This window comes from Drosophila miranda, chromosome 3, assembly GCF_003369915.1.
Source record: "Drosophila miranda strain MSH22 chromosome 3, D.miranda_PacBio2.1, whole genome shotgun sequence".
Taxonomy (NCBI): domain Eukaryota; kingdom Metazoa; phylum Arthropoda; class Insecta; order Diptera; family Drosophilidae; genus Drosophila; species Drosophila miranda.
In genome coordinates this window covers 4,166,859-4,190,513 of record NC_046676.1, presented here as the reverse complement: position 1 = coordinate 4,190,513, position 23,655 = coordinate 4,166,859, and the positions used below count along the sequence as shown (strand labels likewise).

General features: G+C 48.8%; 5 protein-coding genes and 1 long non-coding RNA gene across 8 annotated transcripts in view; 4 read left to right on the top strand and 2 right to left on the bottom strand.

Moving 5' to 3' along the window:
* The first annotated feature begins 335 nt into the window (after nucleotides 1-335).
* LOC108158474 lies at nucleotides 336-4,533 on the top strand. Its single transcript, XM_017290778.2, has 3 exons — nucleotides 336-512; nucleotides 586-1,947; nucleotides 2,008-4,533. The coding sequence occupies exons 1-3, from the start codon at nucleotides 468-470 to the stop codon at nucleotides 4,057-4,059; spliced, it is 3,459 nt and encodes a 1,152-aa protein (XP_017146267.1). The 5' UTR covers nucleotides 336-467; the 3' UTR covers nucleotides 4,060-4,533.
* Nucleotides 4,523-10,458, bottom strand: LOC108158473 (DNA repair protein complementing XP-C cells homolog). 2 transcript variants are annotated; one of them, XM_017290776.2, is made up of 6 exons: nucleotides 9,955-10,458; nucleotides 9,107-9,900; nucleotides 5,739-7,588; nucleotides 5,218-5,685; nucleotides 4,985-5,153; nucleotides 4,523-4,906 (listed from the first exon to the last, which is right to left on the bottom strand). In XM_017290776.2, exons 1-6 carry the CDS (start codon nucleotides 10,146-10,148, stop codon nucleotides 4,629-4,631), a joined length of 3,753 nt encoding a protein of 1,250 aa, XP_017146265.1. In that variant the 5' UTR covers nucleotides 10,149-10,458; the 3' UTR covers nucleotides 4,523-4,628. The 2 variants fall into 2 exon arrangements, with proteins under 2 accessions (XP_017146265.1, XP_017146266.1); XM_017290777.2 differs by having other exon boundaries at nucleotides 9,107-9,897.
* Nucleotides 10,459-10,671: 213 nt separating this feature from the next.
* LOC108158477 (G patch domain and ankyrin repeat-containing protein 1 homolog) lies at nucleotides 10,672-11,914 on the top strand. The gene has a single exon (XM_017290782.2). The coding sequence runs from the start codon at nucleotides 10,731-10,733 to the stop codon at nucleotides 11,745-11,747; it is 1,017 nt and encodes a 338-aa protein (XP_017146271.1). The 5' UTR covers nucleotides 10,672-10,730; the 3' UTR covers nucleotides 11,748-11,914.
* A 9-nt stretch (nucleotides 11,915-11,923) lies between these two features.
* Nucleotides 11,924-12,547, bottom strand: LOC117187885. The gene is made up of 2 exons (XR_004472387.1): nucleotides 12,390-12,547; nucleotides 11,924-12,322 (listed from the first exon to the last, which is right to left on the bottom strand). It is a non-coding gene; the product is annotated as an uncharacterized LOC117187885 (long non-coding RNA).
* A 69-nt stretch (nucleotides 12,548-12,616) lies between these two features.
* Nucleotides 12,617-23,655, top strand: part of LOC108158472 (transient receptor potential cation channel trpm) — a 40,030-nt gene continuing 28,991 nt past the window's right edge. For both annotated transcript variants that reach the window (XM_017290766.2, XM_033390792.1), the window contains exons 1-2: nucleotides 12,617-12,702; nucleotides 13,880-14,209. The gene's annotated coding sequence lies outside the window, so the exon portion shown is untranslated. The remainder of the gene's footprint in view (nucleotides 12,703-13,879; nucleotides 14,210-23,655) is intronic.
* LOC108158476 (NADH dehydrogenase [ubiquinone] flavoprotein 1, mitochondrial) lies at nucleotides 20,712-22,288 on the top strand. The gene has a single exon (XM_017290781.2). The coding sequence runs from the start codon at nucleotides 20,728-20,730 to the stop codon at nucleotides 22,147-22,149; it is 1,422 nt and encodes a 473-aa protein (XP_017146270.2). The 5' UTR covers nucleotides 20,712-20,727; the 3' UTR covers nucleotides 22,150-22,288.

Below are 23,655 nucleotides of genomic sequence, written 5' to 3'. Positions count from 1 at the left end.
TTCACATGAAGTGACATGGACAATTGTATTTATGAGTATTTGTGTATGAGATTGTACTGTATATTCTGTAATATTAATAAGGTATGTGTCTGTGACTGAGCAGTACTCTTCGTACCTTCCCAAACACACAACGGGCTGCCTTCGAATGACGTTAACGGCGTTCGCAGTTTCATATTTAAACAAATGTATACCATCTATAGTAAATTTGATTCAATTTAAGTTAAATATGTTTACTTACTTTGGCATTGCAATGATATGAAATTAAACTACCGATGTTTTGCAAAACATCGATACATCTCTCAACATCGGTAGCAGCAAAAACATCGGAAAACATCAGTAAACATCGGCACATCACTAACAACAGCTCTACTTGCGACCTCTCGATTCGCTCCAAAGCAATCAAATACAAACAAAAGAAAAAATATGAAAATAATGGAAACAAGTTAGTCGCAAAGTGCAACAACAAGATGGCAGGCATTTGCCCCAGAGAGGCTGTGAGAGTTAAAGTGAAGGTGAGTAGCAAGAGGGCCAGCGAGACAACAAAGGCCACTGCTTCGCGTTTATCACATTTCACATTGGTTGCAGAAATGCGAGTCGACCACCAGACCAGAGTGGCGAAAGTTTTCGGTAGACCCCCAGATTACAACTTTGGAGGTTCTGTACTCTTTGCTCGCCAAGGCGTTTGACGTCAAGTCCGACTTCTCCATTAAATACAAAGCCTTTGATCCGGCTGGCAATGAAATTTACTTGGCCGTCCGCTCTGATTGGGACCTCGATGCGGCGTTTCTTCGAATTCACAACATTTCCATACAGACGGCCTCAGAGCCCTGTTTGATGCTGCAGATCGATGTGAAACCGTTCACACTGGTAAGGGAGTGCGAGACGGAGTCACCCGCAACCACCAGCCGATCAAGCAGCATTACCTCATCGACACTCTCTGCCACCCCAAGTGGGGGGAGTGCTAGTGGTGGCGGTCATGCATCTGCCCGGGAGCTGGTGTCGCCGCTACAGTCGTTGGGAGTCTCGCAGAAATATGTTCAACACATGCAGACGAAGCTGCCGGGTCTCATCATGAATCACATGGAAAAGACTTTTTCGATCGTTCAGAAGGCATTCAATTTGTCCGAGGAACACATGGCCAATCTTCCGCCTCGACCTCCCATGTGCGACAGCGAATTTCGCCTGTTCCTAGATGCTCTAGGCCAGATCCAGCGCAAGGATGAGTTGCACAAGGTGATCTTCCTGGGCGGGATCGATCCTAGCCTTCGCCGCGTTGTGTGGAAGCACCTGCTTAATGTCTATCCAGGCGGGACACACGGACTGGCCTTGGATGGGCATCAGCGTATGGAGTTTATGCGGCGCAAGTCGGAGCAGTACTGCAGGCTTAGGGACACATGGAAGGCGGCCATTAAACGGGGCAGTGTGGCCGGAGAACTCGCCTACGTAACTAGCATGGTGAAAAAGGATGTCCTCCGCACGGACCGACTGCATCCGTTCTACGCCGGCAGCGACGACAATCAGAACATTGCATCGCTTTTCAACATCCTCACCACCTACGCCCTGAACCATCCCTCGGTCAGCTATTGTCAGGGAATGTCGGATATAGCCTCGCCCCTTCTGGTCACCATGAACGATGAAGCCCAGGCCTACATATGCTTCTGTGCCATTATGTCTCGAGTCCGCGGTAACTTCATGCTAGACGGCATCGCGATGACGCAGAAGTTCGCACACCTCACAGAGGCACTAAGCTTCTACGATCCCGAGTTCTGGGAGTACCTCAAGTCGCAGCAGGCAGACGATTTACTCTTCTGTTACCGTTGGCTGCTGCTCGAGCTGAAGCGGGAGTTCCCATTCGAGGATGCGCTGCGCATGCTGGAGGTACAGTGGAGCTCGCTCCGTTATGGCAGCAATCCCAGTAGCGAAATGGAGCTTCAGTTGTTTGAGAAGGTTTGTGAATATAAAATATATTTAGCTGATTTATTCAAATTCGAAATGGGCATCTTGCAGGAATTCTTGGCCATTGCGGATGCCTCAGTGCCCAGCAGTGCCAGCACGTTCTCCAGCTCCTACAGCGCGACGCCGACCAGTCCTTCTTATCTATTAAACAAACCGCGAGAGAATCCTTACACAAAGGTCTGTGCACTGCGCCGTCAGAGCTCGTCCGCATCTCTCAGCTCGTTAAGCTCTTCCCTCGGGGCCAGCGGCCATGCTCTGGACAGCACAAAGCGGTTGAATCACAGTCTGGACGACAATATGTCTCGTCATGCGGGGGCAGCTGCTCGTCGTCAACGACGTACTTCTGCCAAAGTGCACCAGAGCCTAGACGAGTCCAAAATGCTGGCGCTAATTGAGGGGGCCACGGAAAGCAAAATCGTTCAGTCTGTGCAAAAACTAACTGCCGGCGAGGATTCCGAGGAGGATGATGATGTATTTGATAGGAAGGACTCCTCGCGTTTTCTTGAAACGAATCCTTTTAAAGATGATGCCCAAAAGGCCCCAGGCGCGGAAAGCCCAAAATCAGCCTCTCCAGGACGGGCCTTCCTGTGCAGTTCATCCTCATCTTGCAACTTGGACGAGGCACCGCAGGGCCCCGTGGGACAAAAGCCACAGCAAAATAACATTTTATCCGTAAGCAATAGCATTGCAAAGCAATTGGCATCGAATGCCAGTCACGTCAGCGAGAGTGTAAAGCGCGTCAGTAGCGGCAGCCACTTCAAGGACCTCAAGGAGAAGCTTGCATCGACGAGCCGCATTGGTATTCCGTTCAATGAAGATGGCGAGACTGCCATCTCCGGTAATGGCGAAAGCCAGATGCCGCCCAAGCTCGTCAAGAATTTCAACGAATTTCTCAATTTCGCAACAATCAATAAGAACCGCATCTCAGATCGAATTGCCAATCAGCAGTTTTTGGGCGAAAAGCGGTCTCCCCCAGACTCTACTTCGCTCTCCAAGCCGCTGGTTCAGTTGACCAAAGCCGGACTGGGAGGGTCCCTCGATGAGTCCGACTCTTCTTCGCTGCCAGATACTAGTTGGAGCGCCTCAACAGCGGCCACGGCCATACAACAGGCGCAAGACTTGAGCAGCTACAATCTGCAGCTGGAGTTGGAGAACATCTCGCCGGTACTCCGCACTCCGGACCTGCAGCAGAGGGAACCGGGAGACCGGGTGCCAGAGGTGCGAAATACCAGCGGCTGCACACCCGACCAGGAGCCAGACCAGGATCAAGAGTATTATCCCATGACAAACGCAATAACACGTGAGCTGCGTCTGGAGGCGGAAAACTTGGATCGCCAAGTGTTCGGCCTCCCCTTCACGGAGAGCACAATACGGCCGATGGATTCAGACGCCATAGAGTACGAAGAGCTAGACAAGGACACGCTGGACATGGTAGATGATCTTAAGGAGAACGAGATCATAACGTGTCCCGACGTCAGCGAACTGCACATGCGACGTCGCCAGCGACTAGCGGCCACCAAGAGCAACAGCGTCCAGCTGAACGAGTCCCGCACCTTCAATCCGTTCATCGACGAGAGCCAGCTGCTGCTGGACGGGCATAGTCCGCTGGGAATGCGCAACAGCAGTAGCCTGCCAGAGGTGATCCTGCCCATCTCAACAGAGCCGAATTTGGTGGAAGTATCCCCGCTTGTGGAGATTGCCACCAATGCCGACGACGAGAGCGCGTACACACATTCGCCACAACGAACGGGCAATCTGAATGGAATCGCCGGAACACTTGGCACCACGTCGGCGGCACTGCCTCCGCCGTCAGAATTCGGCGGTGGCAATGCCTTCCTGATGTTCCTTTGCCTTACCCTGCTGCTGCAGCACCGCAACACCATCATGAAAGCGGGAATGGACTACAACGAAATTGCGATGCACTTTGACAAAATGGTGCGCAAGCACGACGTTACACGCGTTCTCAACCAAGCCAGGCGAATGTATGTCGAGTATTTGAAGGCCCAGAGCTGTTTGCAGCATCAGCAGACGACCAGTGCGACACCGTCTCCGGGCAACCCCGTGTCGACGGGCAGGCATTCGGCCACGACCTTGCCTGCGTAGGTTTAGGCAGCAGTGGAACTTGACCGAAATTCCCATTGATTCTGACTGGAACTGATCGAACTTATCGGCAGATCAGTGTGGAGTACCGCAGTGGAACCAACTGAAGCGATAAGCCACTCTTTTTGCATATTAGTTCTCGATTTAATTTATGGATTGCCTTAGTTTACTAGTGTTCCGATGCATTCCATGCTCTTGTAGAGACTTGACTACCACTACACTGCTTACTATGAGATATTCGATGAGATACAATTGACGACGCCTGGAAGAGTCGGAGCCCAATTACTGTTTTTCCTTTCCTCTATATATTCAAACGTTAGTCGTCAATGTCTTTATACTTACTCAGCTAATGAAAAGTCGTTTTGTAAATTAACTGATACCAAATAATAATATACGATTGATTATGCATATGTAAAGCTACCGAAAATCAAATACTAAACAGTCGCTAAATAAATGAATTCGAAAGAAAGAAATTAATCGCACAGTTTATTTAAATGGAACATAATTTGGAGCTCGAAACTGAGACAAAGAAGGAAGTCAATCGACACGAAAACACAAAGAAAATTAAACATTCAGAAATTATACTTCCTCTTGAGACGCTCGCGTATAATCAGACCCTTGATGAGCTTCTTCCAATTGCCAAAGACTCGGGTCTCGTACTTCTCCTGCTCTTTGCGCGCCTGCTCCTGCTGATCTTCTTCCCAAGCCGCACAGACCACTTCGCGGAACTCTTCGCAGACAACGAAGCCATCTAGCATGGGGTGGCAAGCGCCCTGGTGGAAGTCAAAGCCGATCACTGCATTGGCACAATCAATGTTCAGCTTCTTGCAAACGCGCATCAGTCCGGGCACTGTCGACAAACGAAAAATACACAAATAAAATAGCAAGAGAATTATGGCGTGGTATCCCCACGGCTAATGGAACTTACGCCTCAGGTGCACCGTCTTCTTGGGAAGCATGCAGGCCTTGAATAGCTCCACATTGCCGTAGGCATTGCGCGGCACAATGCCGTTCTCCGCGGTGGGAGGTTCGTAGTCCTGTGTTTGCCAGTAGCCGAATATCTCAAGTGGCTGGTCTTTAATAACAGAGCGCGTGAGCTGGCAGAGCATATACATTACATTAGTCAATGACGCTGCTCGATCTCGATGTGGAGTTGCCTACCTTATCCCACTTAGGACGCGCCTTGACAATCTTGTAGGGCTGCTCACCCAGCTTCACGACGCGGGCGCTCTTGAGCCAGATTTCCCGGGAGTGCAGAAGATGCACGCAATCTCTGGAGTAGACAGCTTCCCCACGTATAAAGCCAAGAGTCGGCGCATCTGCCGGATAGAGGCCCTGAAACTTCAGAAGGTGCCGTTCGAGAACATACAGCGGATGATCTTTGAATTCGGCTATGGACTTGGGAAGGGGCTTCTCCGAGTGTATGCGCCGCAGCTGCTCATCCTCGCAGATGTCCCTTTTGGTGCGACGTCCCAGATACGGAGCGATGGTTTCATCGATCCAGCACTTTTCAACGCGTGCCTTTCGAACGATGGAGCTCCAATTGGCGCAGTAGCGAGCGGTCACATCCTTTAGACTCAGATCATCCTGGAAAGCAAATACGTAGGCCAGGCCTGGAGATGCATTTTTCTGCAAGGGCACGATGTTAACATATTTGATGGCTCTGGAATATTATGTCTTACCCTGATGGTGTCTACGCAGTGCAACTTTAGCTTCACCAAGTCAATGCAGATCCACTGCTCCTCCACCTCGGACCAGACCTCAACCCACATGTCGGATGCGTCAAGCCTGGGCTTGCCTTTTGAGCCGCTCTCATCGTCTGTGGACAAGACTCGCCTGTCCTTGCGCAACTTTTCCACTGCCTTGGGCAGAACCGGCGCTTTCTTCACTGGCCTGGCTGGCTCAAATACTTCGTCGGAGTCGGGCGACCTATGTAGCTTCTCCAACTTCAGACGCTTCTTGGCCACTGGCAGGTCGTCGGCGCCATCTAACTGCGGTATGGCCTGTTTTCCGATCTTCGGCTGTCGAGTCCGAAGCTGCCGTCCAGGAGCCGTTCTGGCCCCAGCCCCAGCCCCAGCCTCAGCCTCTTGGCTCTTGGTAAGCGCCTGGCTCGGAGTGCTATCTGCTCTTGCTGCGCCAGATTTACCCGTTAAAAAAGTGGGTGAGATGTGGACCTTTGGCGACTTGCTACGCGACCGTGTTTCTCGCGTACCTAGCTGCTGCTTATGCTGCGGCTGATGCTTCTCTGTGGGATTTGCGTTCTCGGCATCACTGTGCTTGGCATTCTGCAGTTTGGCTTTTGAAAAGACCAGTTTAGGAATGACGGGGGATCCGACCTTCTGCGGGGACCCCACTCTGTTCTTTTGCAGAGCTGCAGGTATTGGCCTTTCAGCTGCTTTGCGCGTCCGTCCTGCTACTGGGGAGAACACATTGTCAGGAGCCAACCTGGATTTCTTACTCTCGTCCGCGGCCGCCATTCCTGTAACCGTGCTGGCACGCTTTAGCGCAGACAACTGCGGCCTGGCTGCTTTCGAAGTACTTGGTTTTTCCTCGAAGACACATTTTTCGGACTTTGGGTGCGCTTTAAGACCCCTTTTAGGAGGGCTTGCGACCACGTCAGATTTCAGTGCCCGCTCTGGTTCCTTCTTGACTATCCTGGACTTTGCGATGGGACTACAGCCCGGCTTTATGTCTTCAGCCTCTTTTTTGGCCGGTTTAGCTGCACCGCTCTCCTTCTTGACACTTTTTAAACTGCGTGAACTGGGATTCGGCCCTTTAGGTTCTGTTGGGGAGCCCAGCTTTGGCTTGCTAGTGTTCATTACACTGCTCACCCCCGCGGGCTTGGCCTTGGCAGCACCTTTGCGCTCCGTCGTTTCGCCACCGGAGACGCTCTTATCATCGGAGTCGACCGTCTGACTCCGATTCTTATTCGCTTCATTCGACTTCAGCTTGATGGGAATTAGGTCACTGGCTGCCGGCCGCAACGGCATTGGCTGTAGATTGACGATCAGCCGGCAGTGCATGCCCATACCTCGCGCAAGAACAATAAATATGAAGATCATATCCTGCTTGCAGCGAGCTTCCTTACGAGAAATTTGCGTGAGCAGCTCTTTGACAATGCCCTGCTTGGTACCCGCCGTTCGCTCGGGATACAATTGGGGGCTCAGTAGTTTGATGGCAGTTTTGAACCAGGTGACAAAGGATTGCAGATACTTCAGCTCGGTGCCCCGCTCCGTGGGATAGGCATTCCTGCTGGGCAGCAGCTTCAATGCCCCGTTCATTAGCTCGGAGTCGCCCAGCAGGCGATTGTACAGCATGCTGCGGGTCATTTGGGCCAGCAGACTGACCTTGTGCTGCAGCTGATATCGATCCTTAATGTCGCGGTTGAGGCGACGCTTGAGCGCCATCTCCAGTTCGTGCTGGGTCTTCTGCTCCTTGGTAACGTGGCCGGACTGCAGGCCGATGTGGATTTCCAGATCGCCAGAGATGTTCGGAGTGGCGGCACCATCCTCGTCGCTGCCAAGTTCCGCGTCTGCAATGGGAAGTGGGGTACAATGAGGAAGTGGCGACACTGGCGAAGTGGGGGCTTACATTAAGGCTATTTATTATAGGGGCCTGGATAGCACACCACCCCCGAGAGCATACAGCAGACCAGAGCCATTAACTCCTTTTAACATTTGCATTTATTTTATTACATCATTTAAAGTGCGGTTTTAAGTTTAATACTGAATTACGAATTACTGAATTACTGAATTACTGAATTAATATTACAATCAACATTCCATTCACTAAATTGCGCTAAAATTACGGATTCATTAGTTACTTATTCTTTTTTTAATTCTGTTTTTCTTACTCTGCATTCTGCATTCAGCATTCAGAATTCACTCTGCAGATGCTATGCGATGCTAATGCTAAATACTCTGTGGAATGGCCATAATTTTGCTAAAGTAAATTCGTTAAACATCAGTTCTAATCGGTTAGGTTAGCTATTTGTTGTTCATTTGTTTGAAACACTTGAAATTGCCATAAAGTAACTACACAAATGTTTTGCACTCTGCACTCTGCACACTGCACATTAATTATTATTTGCATTTTGAATTTCAATCTGCTTGAATTCGGGACTTTGCTTTTGTCTCAACGCAAACTTCACACTCCCCAAAAAAATCTTATGTACTGCTATTGTATAGTATGTATGTATGTATGTATGTAAATGCAGTTTGTATAAAGTATTCATAATTAGTGAGTGGCCTTTATTGCATATAATCGTGGTTCCGTATACTCGTGTGTGCAGACATTTAAACCACATTTAGATACAAAAAATCAACAGTATTTGAATTCTCTTTCAGATGTCACCCCATCCCCATCCCCATGGCCATTTAACCCCCCATCCTTTTACACTGAACTCATGAATATCGAAGAGATTTTAAGTGTTCTGTTTGTTTCCAGAAGCCTCTATAGCACAGTAGTTGAACTTTCGAATTCGTTTTCATAGTAGGTTCTTGGTTAGGCCCGCATAAGTGGCGCAGGGATGTACAGATTCCGAATACACGGGATTTATACAATAAACAAATCACGAACTTTGTCGGCTTGACGTCGGTGCGACGGGCCAATACCTTTCACAGGTTATCATCAGGAGTTATTGTTAGTTTGGGTTAAAGCAAAGCACTCTCAACAAAAGCCATCTACTGGGGTGAAATTCTGGGGAATGTGTTAGGCTAGTTCTTTAGTCTGATCGACTAACAATATGTTACAGTAAATAGGTACATACTATATATCGAAGAGATACGACTACATAGCTTCATTCCGTTCCTTACGTCTGTGAGTAATTTCTATTTTCACTCGAATAAATACAAATAAAGTACAAAACAAAACTACAGTCTCATACAGAGCAATTTGGAAGCTTTTGTTTTTCAGATACCAGGATGCCATCCTATTAACACCATCGAGCGCCACAACCAACTTTCATAAGCATGCTCCAAACGCGACACGCGACAAGCCACACGCCACTCGCCTTCTGGAGCGTAGACAAACTACTTGTATTTCCTCCTACCTGCCACTTCCTCAAAATCGGAGTCGTCTGTGTCTTGAGCAGCAGCTACCACAGTGGACACGGGCCGCGTCTTGGTGTGTCGCTTTATGCGCGTCGACTTGGTCTTGCTTAGACGAGGCGGTCCGTCCAAGGGAGGCGGCGGGGCCTCTGCTGCAGCTCGTCGCCCTGCTCGCTCCTCCTTCACCTCGTCCTTATCAGATTCGATAGCCTTGGCGTAGTTCTGATTTGGATTTTCGCCCAATGCAAGCAGTGCATTGACATCCATTGTTGCGGCGCGGTTTTTCGGCGATGCGGCTGTGACGGCGCGTCTGGCCAGTGCATCCCTGGTGCGCTCCAGACTGTTGGCATTCTCTAGGAGCCCGCGGAAGTCAAACGCATTGGTCGCTTTGTCCTCGACGCTGCTGTCGTTGTTATCCTCGGAACCGGAGTCGGAGAGAATTTTAACACCTGCATTGCAATCGAATTGCGGCGCTGGCGATTTATCCTTTGACGGTGGCTGAGCCGAAAAGAAGCTCGAGCGCAGATCGAGGTCAGCAGGATTCACCAAATAGTCCTCCACGCTGGATTCACTGCTGGAATCAGCATACTGCCGATCCTGTGAACCGCTTTCATTGGGCGTTCTTGCGTTTTTTGAACCCGACGCTGATGGCGAGTTCTGCTGAGAGGGTGAAGTTTGAAACGTTTTGGGCGGCGGTCGGTACTTGTTGTACAGCTTTGAGCGCAGAGATTGCCCACTTGGCTTGCGCTTCTTTACTGAAGCTCCCTTTATGCCGCTTGGCGGTTTCTGATCCCTGCTGAAGCACAGTGTTAACCAAAACGGACTGAATGTCCAGTGAGTGCCTGCTTACCTCTTTTTTGACGCGCCCGCAGATGATCGGCCGCTAGGCCCTGCAGCACCAGCCGCCCCTGCTACTTGCATCTCATCGAATTCGCTATCGTCGTCGTCCGATGATTCGCCTCCACGAGCATCTTTGTTGGGCTTCCACTCATCTTCGCTGGCAGAGAAGCCCTCGGACACCGAGTCTTCTTCTTCGTCGGACATTGTTCGGACTGTTCCCGTTACTCCTGGGCGTTTCACATTTATGTATAGAGCGTGGCCCTTACAGTTATTGATTTTAAGTGCGCAGTTCTGAAGTCACGATTTCGAAAGACCAAGTCTTGCGTCTTTTATACTGTAGTTCAGGTAGTTTCATTTAGGTAATTAATCTAATTAATTAATTAATTACGATTAACCTGCGCTTGCTATTTCAATAACAATTTAAACAAGTTGCGAAATTTACATTTACGCGGTTGCCAAGAAAACAGGCCAAAACGAAGAGGGCGAAAACAGCGAATCAACACAGCAGTGCTGGTAAACTCCAGCGATAATATCGAGTTGAATTTATTGTAAGTGTAAATTATTCTGAGAAATTAGAATGAACTATTTTTATTGAAATTTAGGCTTAAGCTGGGGAACAAGTGTTTTTATTTTTAATTGTCTTGCAAACACAAAATCAGACAGCACATATGTTACCTTGTGGCACTACTATTTGATTCGATACAAGAGGTGCAGCACTAGTTTTTGTGTGTTTTACAGCACTTGTATATAATATTGTTTACTACGTTGATTTTTGTTGCAAAGCAAATGAATTCAGCTGGAGACGAATTGCATCCAAACTGGTTGGCACTAACCACTTTGCCGCTACAACTGAAACGTTTCGTCCGAGCTGGCCAGATAGAATGCGCCCAGCAACCGATAAAAGGCACCAAGCACAAAATAAACGGTCTGGACGGAGCTGATGCACAGAAGTTCTATGAGGAAGTTTTGGACACACCAGCTACTAGTAGAGCCATTCCCACACACACACATAAGAAGTCAAATGGATCCGGGAGGGATCCACTGCTGCCGTTCGACAAGAGCAAGTTCTTCCGCTACGCCATCAGCAACAAGGTGGAGGAGATGTCTCAAATGCTCATCACAGACAAGGCCATGGAGCTGAACGCCTGCGACGTCTATGGTTGGACGGCACTTATGATGGCTGCATGTGAGGGTGCCAAGGATGCGGTAGCATGGCTTCTACATAATGGGGCGCACGCAGATGTCCGAGACAAATCTGGTAACACGGCTCTCACACTGGCCATGCTGAAAGGTCATAGGGAAGTAGTACAAATTCTAGAAACTGCACCCAATTCAGAGAAAGCTGATATACCGGAAGAAATAGCCGACGACCCGACAACGCCCTTCCATTGTCGTATCTGCAAAAGAAACTACAAGGAGACACCGTGGAATGTTCATCAAACCTCCACCGTGCACCAGTTCAATATGAAAGCTTTTCCTCCCCACAAGCTAGAAAAGTTCAACATATCTTCCAAAAATCGTGGCCTGCAGCTAATGGTCAAGCAAGGCTGGGACCGAGAGCACGGGCTGGGACCTAACCAAAGTGGACGCTTATATCCGGTGAAGACAGTGCTAAGAAAACAACGAACCGGCCTCGGGATCGAGCAACCACCCGCACGGGTTACACATTTTAAAGCATTCGACACGAATGCAACAAGGAGAAGGGGTCCAGTGCCTCAGCAGCGACGCACTCGTCAAGATATGCAGCGTGAAAAAGTGCGAGACTGGAAGCGTAATCGACGCCTTCGCAATGAATTAAATTAAGTCAAAATGCATAATAACTACAATGCTGAACTCTAACTCTACCTGTGAGACGAATTCGCGGCTGAAAATATCTTTATCTGCGTTTGAAAGACAGCGGTGTTTTGCAGCACTGACTAATGCAGCTGACTAACAGCTGATTCAGAAGCAATAAAATATTTTAAATGAAAGGTTTTGCATTTAACATGTTTCAAAATGTAATGACATTTTAATAGTGGTACTTAAAAACAAAGTAGGTGTTTTTCTGTTCAATTGCAATCAACAGCTGATGGTTGAGAGCAAAGAGACAACTTTCAAACTTAGACTCGTTTCGCTCTTTCCAACCTATGCATCTCCATGGATACGCTGTTGCATGTATCCTCTCTCTTCGTTTATTTGACTAGGACACCACAACAGTAGGCCAGCAGTGAGTTGACACCGTTTCCGCTTTGCGCCTGCGCCCTGGGCCTTGGCTCTCCTCTCGTGCGTCCTGGTCCTGGCTGGTATATAAGGGACTTGTACGAGTCCGCTCCCTGAGTTCTATTCGGCCAGCAGCACGGTGTACTGTGTCAAGTCCTTTTCTTTCGCTATCCTGACATCTACGGCCGCAAACGGAGCGCCATAAAAATAATTCACTCAGTGTGCGTGTTTTAAAGTTGTACATACCCTAATTACGCGAGAGCGGCGGGAAGTGTGGGCCGCACGAAGGTCAGCAGTGCGTTCCAGTTAGCCAAACTGCAGATAAATATTTAACGCTGCCTGTTCCTGAAACACCCAGGAGCGAACTTCATTTCATGGCATCATAGCTGGCTTTTATGGTTTTGCCGCTCATTAGCAAAGTGTGAAATAGTGCGATGGTCTGGCAGCGCTGCTGCGATCAACACGAACAGCTGTTCAGTGTGTGTGTGTGTGTGTTGTGTGCCTGTGGACTAGCGGGTCTCTGGCTCTCATAATTGTTGTTGGTGCTCCAACGTGTTCGGTTCGTAAACGAAAGCCTGGGGGCCAAAAAGTATTCCCAATAAACGTATAAAAGTGCCGACGTCTTTCTAGCAATTGATCTCCGCGTTCGAAAACTCTACGGTGCCCTGTGGCCGGCCAGTAAAGTGCGACGCGTGTGTGTGTGTCCTAGACAATAAAGAGTGACGGTCGGCGGAAATTACGCAAATTGCGAGCAACAAAACCCACCCATTGCTCAATTTCTCCATGCTACCATGTGATCGCCCGCGGGCGCCATAGGACTCGCATCTCGATAGGAACTGGAGAAGCCCGTAGCAGTCGCGGGGACTCGTGTAGTGGAGGGCGCAATAGATAGAATCAATATATATTTTTCCCTTTATGGTTTATTTCTGTGATTTGTTTGGTTTGCATTGGACGTGTATATTTCCGCGGCCTATCTGTCTCTCTCTCTCTCTCTCTCCCTCTGTTTCTCTGTCTCGATTTGTTTATCTCGCTCGATCGCCATATATGTACATACTCGTGTACTCACGCAGCCTCCCTTCGTTCGGGGTGATCCCGCTTCATTATCTTTTGTTGAAACTTGCAGTGCATTCTCTTCTCTCTTCTCTCTTTCCTCTGAGAACTGTCAGAATGAATCAATTAATCAGAATAACCGAAGTGCAAGTATCTTGAATAACATTTTAATTGACTGAGTGTCTGATGCAAGTGCTTTTTCTGGGAGAAACATTTACTCCTACCCTTAGTTTGCAACCGTAAATCTTTAAAATCGTAAACCAAACAAATGAATACCAGATCGAGAAGAGCCATGGCGAAAATTCGTTTTGTTTATTGTTATAAAATAAACCCAAAGAACGGTACAAGATACCCACCCCACCCCACCCCACATCCCATCCCACCCGCACCGAAGAGCAAAACGAAAAACGAGATAAATGAGATGCCGAAAACTTCCGGGTCATTGCCAGTGTCGGCACTGGCAGGGGCACCTCCTCCTCCTGCCGTGCGCCCATTCGCTCAAATATCCCCCGTTCCTGCTCTAGAGTACACTTGAATTCGAATGTTTCTCTGTGCTGGAGAGAAACACTAAATGTGCATATAAAATAAATTGCAATAAAACGAAGACAAATAAATACACACACAGATATTAAATGAATTGAAACGCAGAATTGCTCAACAAGCTATATTTTCCGGAATTTCTTTAGATTGTTTACCCATCCCGCGCGCAGCTTACCTCGGATCCGAAAGACCAGCGATCGGCGAACAGCAATTAAAGCAATTACAACAATTATAAACAACAATAACGCAATGAGCAATACAAAATGTTTGGACTTGAAAAACACACTTAATTGTGCCTGAACCGATCCAATAAGCACATATTCGACATATGTATAGACATATTCAAACAGGCCTTAAAACACGATTAGTGCCTGCAAGAACAGCCGCATCAGCGAATTCGTCCATTCAAAAGCAGGTGTGTCTGCAACTTGTTTTGCCTGGATCTGTTAATTGACTTCTTGGAGTGCTTTCCCAAGGTAAGTCCCTCCGAGATAGGCACGGAAAAGTCTCCGCCCCAGTGTGGGAGTGTGTGTCGGTCGGTGTGTATTTAGCATAAATCTCTCTCCCTGGTGGAATTTCTAATATCACGAAAGTGTTGCATACCAAACGGTGCTTGAAATGAGCAATTTGCCAGAACTTTTGGCATAAATTGCTGCTCCTGCTTCAGGCGACGTTCATGGCCCTGTGTCTGGGGGATGCGCAGGGCCGAAAATGAACAAAAATTAACAAAACGGCATGAAGTTTGTTAGCAAGCTCGCAAATGCGTTGTGGCTTCAAGGGATAAAGAGCTTTTCGTATTGAAACAGCGGTAATTAGCAGTAATCAGGGCCAGACCTATGGCCTATGAAGAGAGGAGGAGAGGGCGGACGTCTGATTGACGGCCCCACATTATTCATTCACCAGACGTATGTATGCATGTACGAATGTACATACATATGTATGTATGCATGTGATTTAATGTAGCCTGCTTTAAGGCGCCCCAACTTTCCAGACAACTGCTTTCAAGGTCTCGCATATTTGAATATCTTACTCGTATATAAATTAGAAATAATATAATGTGCGTGCAACTTGTGAACTAGCCCAACGGAGGGACGGAGGTATTCGTATGTGTGCGGACAATGTGTCTGCCGTTTTTTGCCCACGTCACGCAACAAAAACGAAAAACTCTTTCAACGCAACAGCCTTAACCGCACGAAGTGTCCTGTTTGTAGTCTCTTAATTGCTCCACGAAGAACTCGGCGGCAGAACAACACTGATAAAATAATAATAATAATAATAATAATAAGAAAGCTTTTGCTGGTAGCTCGCTGAACGGCTGAACGGCTGAGCGGCTGAGCGACTGAGCGACTGAGGGATCTGGCATTACAACTGGCTTTTCACTGTTGCAAAAGTTAATTAACCCTCGGGGAACGGAAAGGGTCAGCAGCGGAGTCAGCTTGATTGAATTTCTTTAAAACGGTTAATTGAATCCTGATTACCGATTGTTCAGTTCTTCCCACGCACCAGCGAACCACTAACCCATTCCATGGATAGGCACGGGAACGGGGACGGGGACGGGAATCTATTCCCTACATTTACGAGAATAAATCCGGCAATTTTTTCTAACATTCGATTGAGTTTCAGAGCGAATGTAGCGAAAGTGTCTCGAAAAGTGAAAGTATTCCATTGAGCGTGTAAAAGCCAAGCCAAATCTGAGCCAAAGCGACGGGCGGGAGGCCCGTGTGAGGACCCGAGGTCTTAAGGCTGCTTGTGGCAGCAACCAAGTCCACTGAAGCGAGAAATCGACTTAATGCATTAGACTAGAAGAGGAGAAGCGAAGGCGAATGCCAGTAAAGCCTCAGCCCGCCACTCGCCCACGCTGCCGGAATGACACGTACTCGTAGAGCAAACATTTGCGGCTCACGAGTCGCCGCCATAAACCCCAGATAGGTACGAGCAGGCGAACATAACGCCCGTCGCCGATATACGAGTAATATCGAAAACACTGGAAAGCTGCAGGTTTGTCAACGAAGCTATGGGGAAATGCAGAGGCGGCCAAGTGCCCTGCCCCCCACTCACTTTCGCATATTCATATCGTTCCATGGCTCAATTGCTCCATTGCTCCATCGCTCCATCTCTCCATTGCTATGCAAGTTGATAAACTTGAGAATCCGACAACGATAGCAACGGAAAGACCAAAGTCAACAAGTAGCCATAAAACACAGACAGAGACAGCATCACCCACAGATAGATACAGATACAGACTTAGGAGGGGAGCCATGGAGCGGTACGTCAGTGACGGCGACAAGGCAAACACAAAATTCAAGGTTCCCGCTCGGACTAAAGAAAAGTTTCCTTACTAAGATAAAAACACTGAAAAATAAGCACCCACTCTACAGCAACCGAACTGCGTCACGGGGCATGAGATCTCTGCCGTTGGATCATTATATGGCGATGATTTATCTCACATAAGAGCTCTCCCGAATACCCAATCTGTGTTCGTGAGTCTGTTCCCACTACTTTTACTAGCTCTTTTGAATGAAAACCAGACCGACAAGTCAAACGTTTTTTGGCAGCAATTCTTGCTTCAGCAGATTCAGCAAATTGAAGGAAAGTAAGTGTGCGACTTGGGCACTTGAGTACATCAACGCAGACGTTTGAATACAATACTCCTGGAATACAATACTCCTCAATAAGCAAATTCCTGATTTTGCAAAGTTGAATGAGATGACGATGACATTTTAGATTTTAGCTTTCAGCTTAGTCTTACCTATGCTCTTCGGATAACGGCCCAAGAAGTTTCCACAAATTTCCTTATCCCGTTCTTAAGTCCATGAAATCAGGAGCGAAAGTTCAGTCGTTGATCCAATACCTTGACTGGATTGGAAAACCAAATTTCGCTGCATGAACCCCTTTATCTTCAGCAAAGAGCATAGCCTGAAGTCAAATCAAACACAGAGAATGCTCTGTCGTGATAAAATACTATCTAAAAGATAAGGCTGCAGCACGTGCGGCTTATAAAGAAAACGCCACTGCGCACCATATAAACCACAGATTGATTCTTTTTTGATATCCTGAATGGCCGGCTGAGCACCACACAAATATTGATGTCATCGTTAATGCAAGCCACATTAACACTGATGAATAAAATTATCGGATGTCAGTGACACCATAATATTGGATGTGTTTTTGCACAAGCTGTCAAGAAAATGAATGCATTAAACAGGTCCGAAAATTCCGATTCATAGGGCTACCATAAATCTGTACTATTACAATTTTTTCTTTTTGAGGTTGGTTTACAATAATTATTGTGTATCCCAATATCCTTAAAATATTACCTACAATGATTACGGTCCTTGTTCCCTACTCCTAGCCGAGTAGTCCGATCCGGACGAGTATTTCTCTATTTACGAATGTCTAATGAATAATGCTAGCACGGAAGCGAGCACTGAATTTGGAAATTGCTGTGGCCAGCTGAAGATAAATATCTACCGACTTTTGCTATTCGAAAACACAACCTTATAATGGTCAGCGTGGGGCTCTAAAACGCGAGTCAGTTTTGGTTTGGGTGTTTTTCATGACTTTATCAGCAGAAGCATATTTAAGGCAGAAAAAATAATGTTGTCGCATGCCATAAACATGGAGCTGGTATATTCGTTTACTTCTTGCAGGAGGGTCTTAAATTTTTAATGAAACACAAACATATTTTTCAATAGGTTTCTACACTCTCCCTGTCCCCGTCCCAGTCCCTGTCCCCGTCTCTGTCCCTGTCTCTGTGTTTGTTCCTTCGTTGGCCAGTCTTTGTCAACGGAACGGAAAACGTATTGGGTGCCTGGAGTCGAGTGGGGCGAATACTTGCATACGGATATATGTACATATTGGCACGAGTATTGGCACGAGTATTGGGGCACGGGGCAAAGGTGGCCTTCGCTCGGACCCTGTTAAATGCAAATCCTGTGAACGGCATTCACATACACCCCCGGCCGCCCTGGTTATTCAAGGCATATTGGGGACCTGGGCTTTGGGATCAGCTCGTCGATTCGGGTCGATTCCCTTTGCCTATTATGAGCCATTCTGCAAATATGAAAATCCGTTTGCAGTTTGTACGAGCTTATCGCTTTAAATTACGCCCACGTCTCTGACCAAACATCACAGTGTTCACGGAACTGGTGAAAATCCTCTCCAGCGCGAACAAAAAATTGCACTCTGGGCCTGGATCGGAGAAGGGGAAAGCTTTTGAATGGTTCCTCGTGAAAAAATAGACTATAAACTATCGTCTATCAGGCACGGTACTCGTATAAAAAGTGCATAAATGGCCGACCTTAAAAGGTGTGCAATCATCGGGGGAACAAAAGGGTGTTAGTCTGCTTTTACATTGTCCCTTGGTTTGTTTTTGTTTCACTTGTTGTTCCCCAAGCTGTTTTTTCCGACCCCCAAAACTTGTGGAACTTCAGTTTGGAGTTAGCTTGTTTCTGCCTGTCTGTGTGTATATGTGGGTCGTACTGGTGTTCATTGGTGTTTTTTTGTGTGAATTATTGCACATTTACCTGCACTTACTGCCCTGATTCTCACATAGCATATCCAGGCCCAGACCCACACCCACTACAACACACTACAACACACTACAGCACTGTAGGTCATTCAGCCCCAGCTTCGTGACTTTTCCTGGCACGTGATTAACTTGCCTTAATGCCGCCAGTTCTCTGCTGGCCCTGTGTCATGCAAATGACCATGGTCCGGTCCGGTCCGGTCCGGTCCGGTCCGGTCCGGTCCGGTCCGGTCCGGTCCCGTCCGGTCGGGGCCTGCCAGGCTCGGCCGAGTGCTTACGGCGTGTTTGCATGTTGAAAATACTTTCGGTTTTTTTTGTGGCACTCATAATTGTAACCTGTTGTTGCCACAGCTTTAACGCGACGCTCCGTCGCCTGCAGCCGGCATTTGAAAACCGTGCATTCAGATCCAATATTCGCCCTGGATAATGAATTAGGAAATAGCCGGGGGACCCCTGTGCTCCAGCAGACAATCAAAGTCAGCTGCAGGAATGATTGAGGGCGAACCGCAGTCGTCTGTGGTCAGATTGGGGGTGATGGGGGTTTATGGTGCTCCCCAAGACATTTCTTCGCCTCAGCTCGCGCTGCAGGCTGTTAACGCGGAGCTGTGAACTTGCAACGGCGCGATGGTGGCAGTGGCGACAGCTTGTTTGCCACTCGCGGCTGGGAAGTTGTTGGCTTGTCGGCGACAGTTACAAATTGCCACCAGGAGGAGCTCCATGTGTCGATGTAAATTAGCTTATTTAACAGCAGCCATGGCAGGGATGGCAGGGATGGCAGGGATGGCAGGGACGGATGCGATAAAGCGTCCTTGGGGCGTCTATTGATGGCTATTTAGTGTGCTCGTATCGACTCCTTAGACGCATGCGGTACACCCAAAGGTGTGGTAAATGCAAGTGGCATCTCATCGCACGTTGACAACGTTGACAGGCTCTTAGCGTTTGCTGGGAAAATGGATTGTCGACATCTGTGCGGAAATAATAAAGATTACATGCAATGATGAACGATAGTACAGTGTACAGGTATCACAGATACCCTTGAATGAACCCCAAGTCCTCTGCCAATACAGATATTTGATCATTGAATATCCCTCTCCAAGAGTGACAAATGTAAGCAATGCCCCTTTGGGACAGAAATTATGCCACCACTGGAAGAGACTCATAGTTTTAGATTATTATCCGATCCATTAGGAAAGTACGGATACTAGCACGGACGTATACAGACATTAGTAGATTATTGGCAGGGGCAGAGGTCGGATTTTGTTTGTGGTCGGATTTAATATACAATACCTGGACTTCTAGTATCTGGAAAAGCCCTCCTCCGCATCCCCTAAAGTGCACACAATATCATGTGGAGCACAAAAAGGGGGCTAAACAAAGCACATACCAAAGGCGCGATTCAATCTGTTCAATTTGTGGACTGGAAATGGAAACGCGCACCATTAGGGCTATCTCTGGGGGCTTGATGGATGTTTGCATTGGTCGCGCGTGAAAGTATGCAGCGATATTTGATCCGCGCTGCATTGTCGAAGGTGTGAAAGGAACGTGACTGCAAGGAGCAGAAGGCGGCAGAAGCGGAAGCAATAATAACCTCAAAAGCTCATAAAACGTTAAATAAACAGCACGTCCGTAGGGAGGTCCAGGGGCAGTCCTCCGAGCTGCACAGGCAAGATGACGGGAATGAACAGATGACAGAACTGTGGGGACCACGAACATACTTTCAGTCCAAGAGCGTTTTTCCTATACGATCACGATTTGCACCAGATGTTGGCAGCGCTCTGCAGAAATCACCTTTTTGGTTGCAAAGCCCCCCTTTTACTCGGCGCGAACTCTTGTTGTTTGCTGCAATTAGCCGCAAGTTGTGCAGAAATCTCCACAGTCTGCTCCACAGTCATAGGGGGCAATCGAAGGGAAAGGAAGTTGGACCAAATCCAGTGCCGTGTGTGCGCAACATCTTGTGCTAATTGATCCCCTCTGGGGACGGGAGTACTTACATATGTTTGTGGAGGACACATTTCCGTATGCGGCTCATCCACCTTTTGTTGCCTTCCATTAAACTCAAATTTCTGTCGAATGGTTGCATAAATTGAAAAGGGGCCTGCCTGCCTGCCTGCCTGTCCCATCCTCGCATTATTTGTCGGAAACCTACGGCGTGGGTCCGGGTAGATGTGTGCTCGGTAGGTACCCGGAAATTCACGGGTGCTGTGGCTTCTGCTGTCGTTATGGCATCATTTTCTTTGCTGCTCGGAGCCTAGACCAACTCCTCTCCTCGACATAGACAAGTATTTCCAATGGATTGCTATGTTCGGGGGTACTCGCTCTCAACAGAAATTCGGTTGAATTTACGGCTTATGGCAGGCCTTTAAGTTTCGATTTAATTTAAATAAATCGGAAATGTTTCATCACACAAATCTAGTAGGTGTATGTGTCGTAGTCTTAGCCCCCGTTCGTTTTACCTATCAATCAGGAATGACTTTTCGTGTTTCGTATATAAATATGTTTCGGAAGATTATAGAGCTAAATCGACTGCCCGGGCTGACGCAATGGAGACGGTCATTTGTTGCAGGCAAGAATGTTCCTCCAAAGTCATGCCTGACGAATGAGAAGACGACCTTCGGGCCGCTGCACGATTGCGACCGCGTCTTTCAGAACCTCTACGGACGCCACGATTGGCGCCTCAAAGGCGCCTGCAAACGAGGGGACTGGTACCACACCGCTGTGCTGCTGGAGAAGGGGTCCGACTGGATAATGGAGCAGGTGTGCCAGAGCGGGCTTCGCGGACGAGGAGGCGGCGGCTTCTTCTGCGGGAACAAGTGGAACTTCCTTCGCTCTGCCGAGTCCAAGGAGGACAAGGTCCTCGTCATGAACTGCGCCGAGGGCGAGCCGGGGACGTGCAAGGACCGCGAGATCATTCGCCATGAGCCGCACAAGATAATTGAGGGCTGCCTGCTGGCCGGCTTTGCTATGGGCTGTAATCGGGCCATCATCTACGTGAGGAACCGCTTCTACAATGAGGCGTGCAATCTGCAGTTCGCCCTGGCCGAGGCGTACCGCTACGGACTGCTCGGCCCCAGCGCCTGCAACACGGGCATCAAGTTCGACATCCTGGTCCAGCGAGGGGATCGCTACCTCTGCGGCGAGGAGACGGCGCTGGTTAAGTGCCTGATGGGCAAGATCGGGAGGCCGCGCAGGCGACCGCCCTTTCTCACCGAGCAGGGATACTTCTCGCATCCCTGCGTGGTGATCAATGCGGAGTCCATTGCAGTGCTGCCCACAATCCTGCGCCGAGGAGCCTCGTGGTGGGCCGACCTGGGGCGCTCCTACAACTCGGGCACCAAGCTCTTCAACATAAGCGGACAGGTGAACAGTCCCTGCACCGTCGAGGAGGAGATGTCGATGCCGATGCGCGATCTCATCGAAAAGCACGCGGGAGGAGTGCGCGGCGGCTGGGACAATCTCCTGGCCATCTTCCCCGGCGGCCTCTCCACCCCTCTGATCAACAAGCAGGTTGCCGGGGAGGTGCTGATGGACTTCGAGTGCCTGGAGGCGGCCGGCAGCAGTCTCGGCTCTGGCGCTCTGATCGTCGTAAACAAGCAGAGCGACCCCCTCCAGGTCATGCTCCGCTCCATCCAGTTCTACGAGAAGCACACGTGCAAGCAGTGCACCTATTGCCGTGACGGAGCCATCTGGCTGCCCGAGTTGTTCGACCGCTTTGTCAAGGGCGAGGCCCACCCACAGGAGATCGACTGGACTCTGGCCATAGGGAAGAAGATTAAGGACAGCAATCCGATCTGCGGCTTAGCCCAGGGACAGGTCAACATAGCCGTCAGTCTGGTCGACAATTTCAGACCGTACATCGAAGATCGCATTCTCCAGTTCATCAAGGATTGACGTACCTACCAACCACATACTTATATATTTTTTAGCTCTGAATGCCCAAGTTCTAAATCGAAACCCACTGTTCGGGTTAAATTGGTTTCCATAGCCGTTATTATATGATTATATGTGTACGAGTAGTCCGTGGAAAGTATCCATCCGTGTCCATTTTCGCCCATGCATTGCTTCCTTCATGAACGTAATGAATGAACGTAATTAAGATGCATGTTTACAGAGATTATAGCCGTATCCCTTCACTCGTGTGGGTATTCCTGGTCGCCTCCGCCGGCAGGGAGGAGGGACATCTGCAGGGGGCGAACCAATCAAAAGTTTAGGCAGCTCAGACCATTCAATTTGTTGTATTGGGGTGGTCGCCGCCTCCCGTTGGTTGTTTGCTTGCTTTTGGGTGGGAGCTCAGGTCGAGGACGCAGCGAAATGGGAAAAAGGCTCTGTCGTGTGGCAATGGAATGTGTGGGTCAGAGTCAGAGTCATAGTCGGAGGAGACAATGTTGGCATGAACAAGCACCAGGGCATTTGTCTGGCGCTTGAATGATTGCAGAGACAACAACGACAACATCAGGGAATAGTATGGGCAAACGCGGCCCTGTCCGCCCTACTGCTCAACAGTCTTTGTAGTTTGTCCTTGCCATTATCCTTTCCCCACCTCCCGGTGCGCTGCTCGGTTTGCCAATAATCAAGGTTTTGGCAGAAGCAGACACAAACGCCGTATTTGTGGAGAGACTGCAGCTGCATGCCCCCGGCTCCTGGCTGGGTTGGGTCGGCCTGGACACCGCCTGCGTCGCTCTCATCTCAATTAGGAACTCATTCATCCGGACAGCCGAGCACACTTGACACTTGACAACACTCGCAGCGCTGGACAGTGGACAGTGTCCACACCAGTCCCGCCAGGGCCAAGATAAAGGCTCTAATGATTACGGGCCATTCTGCGACGAGCATCTGTGCACTCAAAAACTGCAAAAGTCTGTGCAAAGTTAGCCTCAATTATGGACTGTTGAGAGCTAATCAGGATATCATCATTTATGATTCTGATGCACGTGCTGGAAAGACCTTGGGAAGGTCTTATAAGGAGATTGACAAATTGCTTTCATACTCGTTCCCTAACTGAAAAGGCTGTGTGCCATGTAACAAAAGGAAGTATCTCTAACCTGTAGTCAAGGTAGAAGCAGTGCTCAGTGCTCAGTGCTCACTGTGCACGTGTCGACACATGGCTCAAAGGAGACGGCTGGCTTGCCATCCTTGGGTCCGCCTCATCCGCCTCCGACCTCATCTGAGACAAAGTGGGAGATGCTCTTTAAAAAGTGACGCAAAAGCGGGCTGGCGTATACATTTCACACTCTGCTCCTTTGCGTCAAGGACCCGGGACTTGCCAGACTGATTGTCGTACTCAGGAGCAGTCGTCAAGCGGCGGTAAGGGCCTCTTGGCATCGGGGAACATTGAAAGTTACGGGTGAAAACCGCTGGAAACCGGGATGGTTGCAGCAAGCGGTGCGGCTTTCGAAG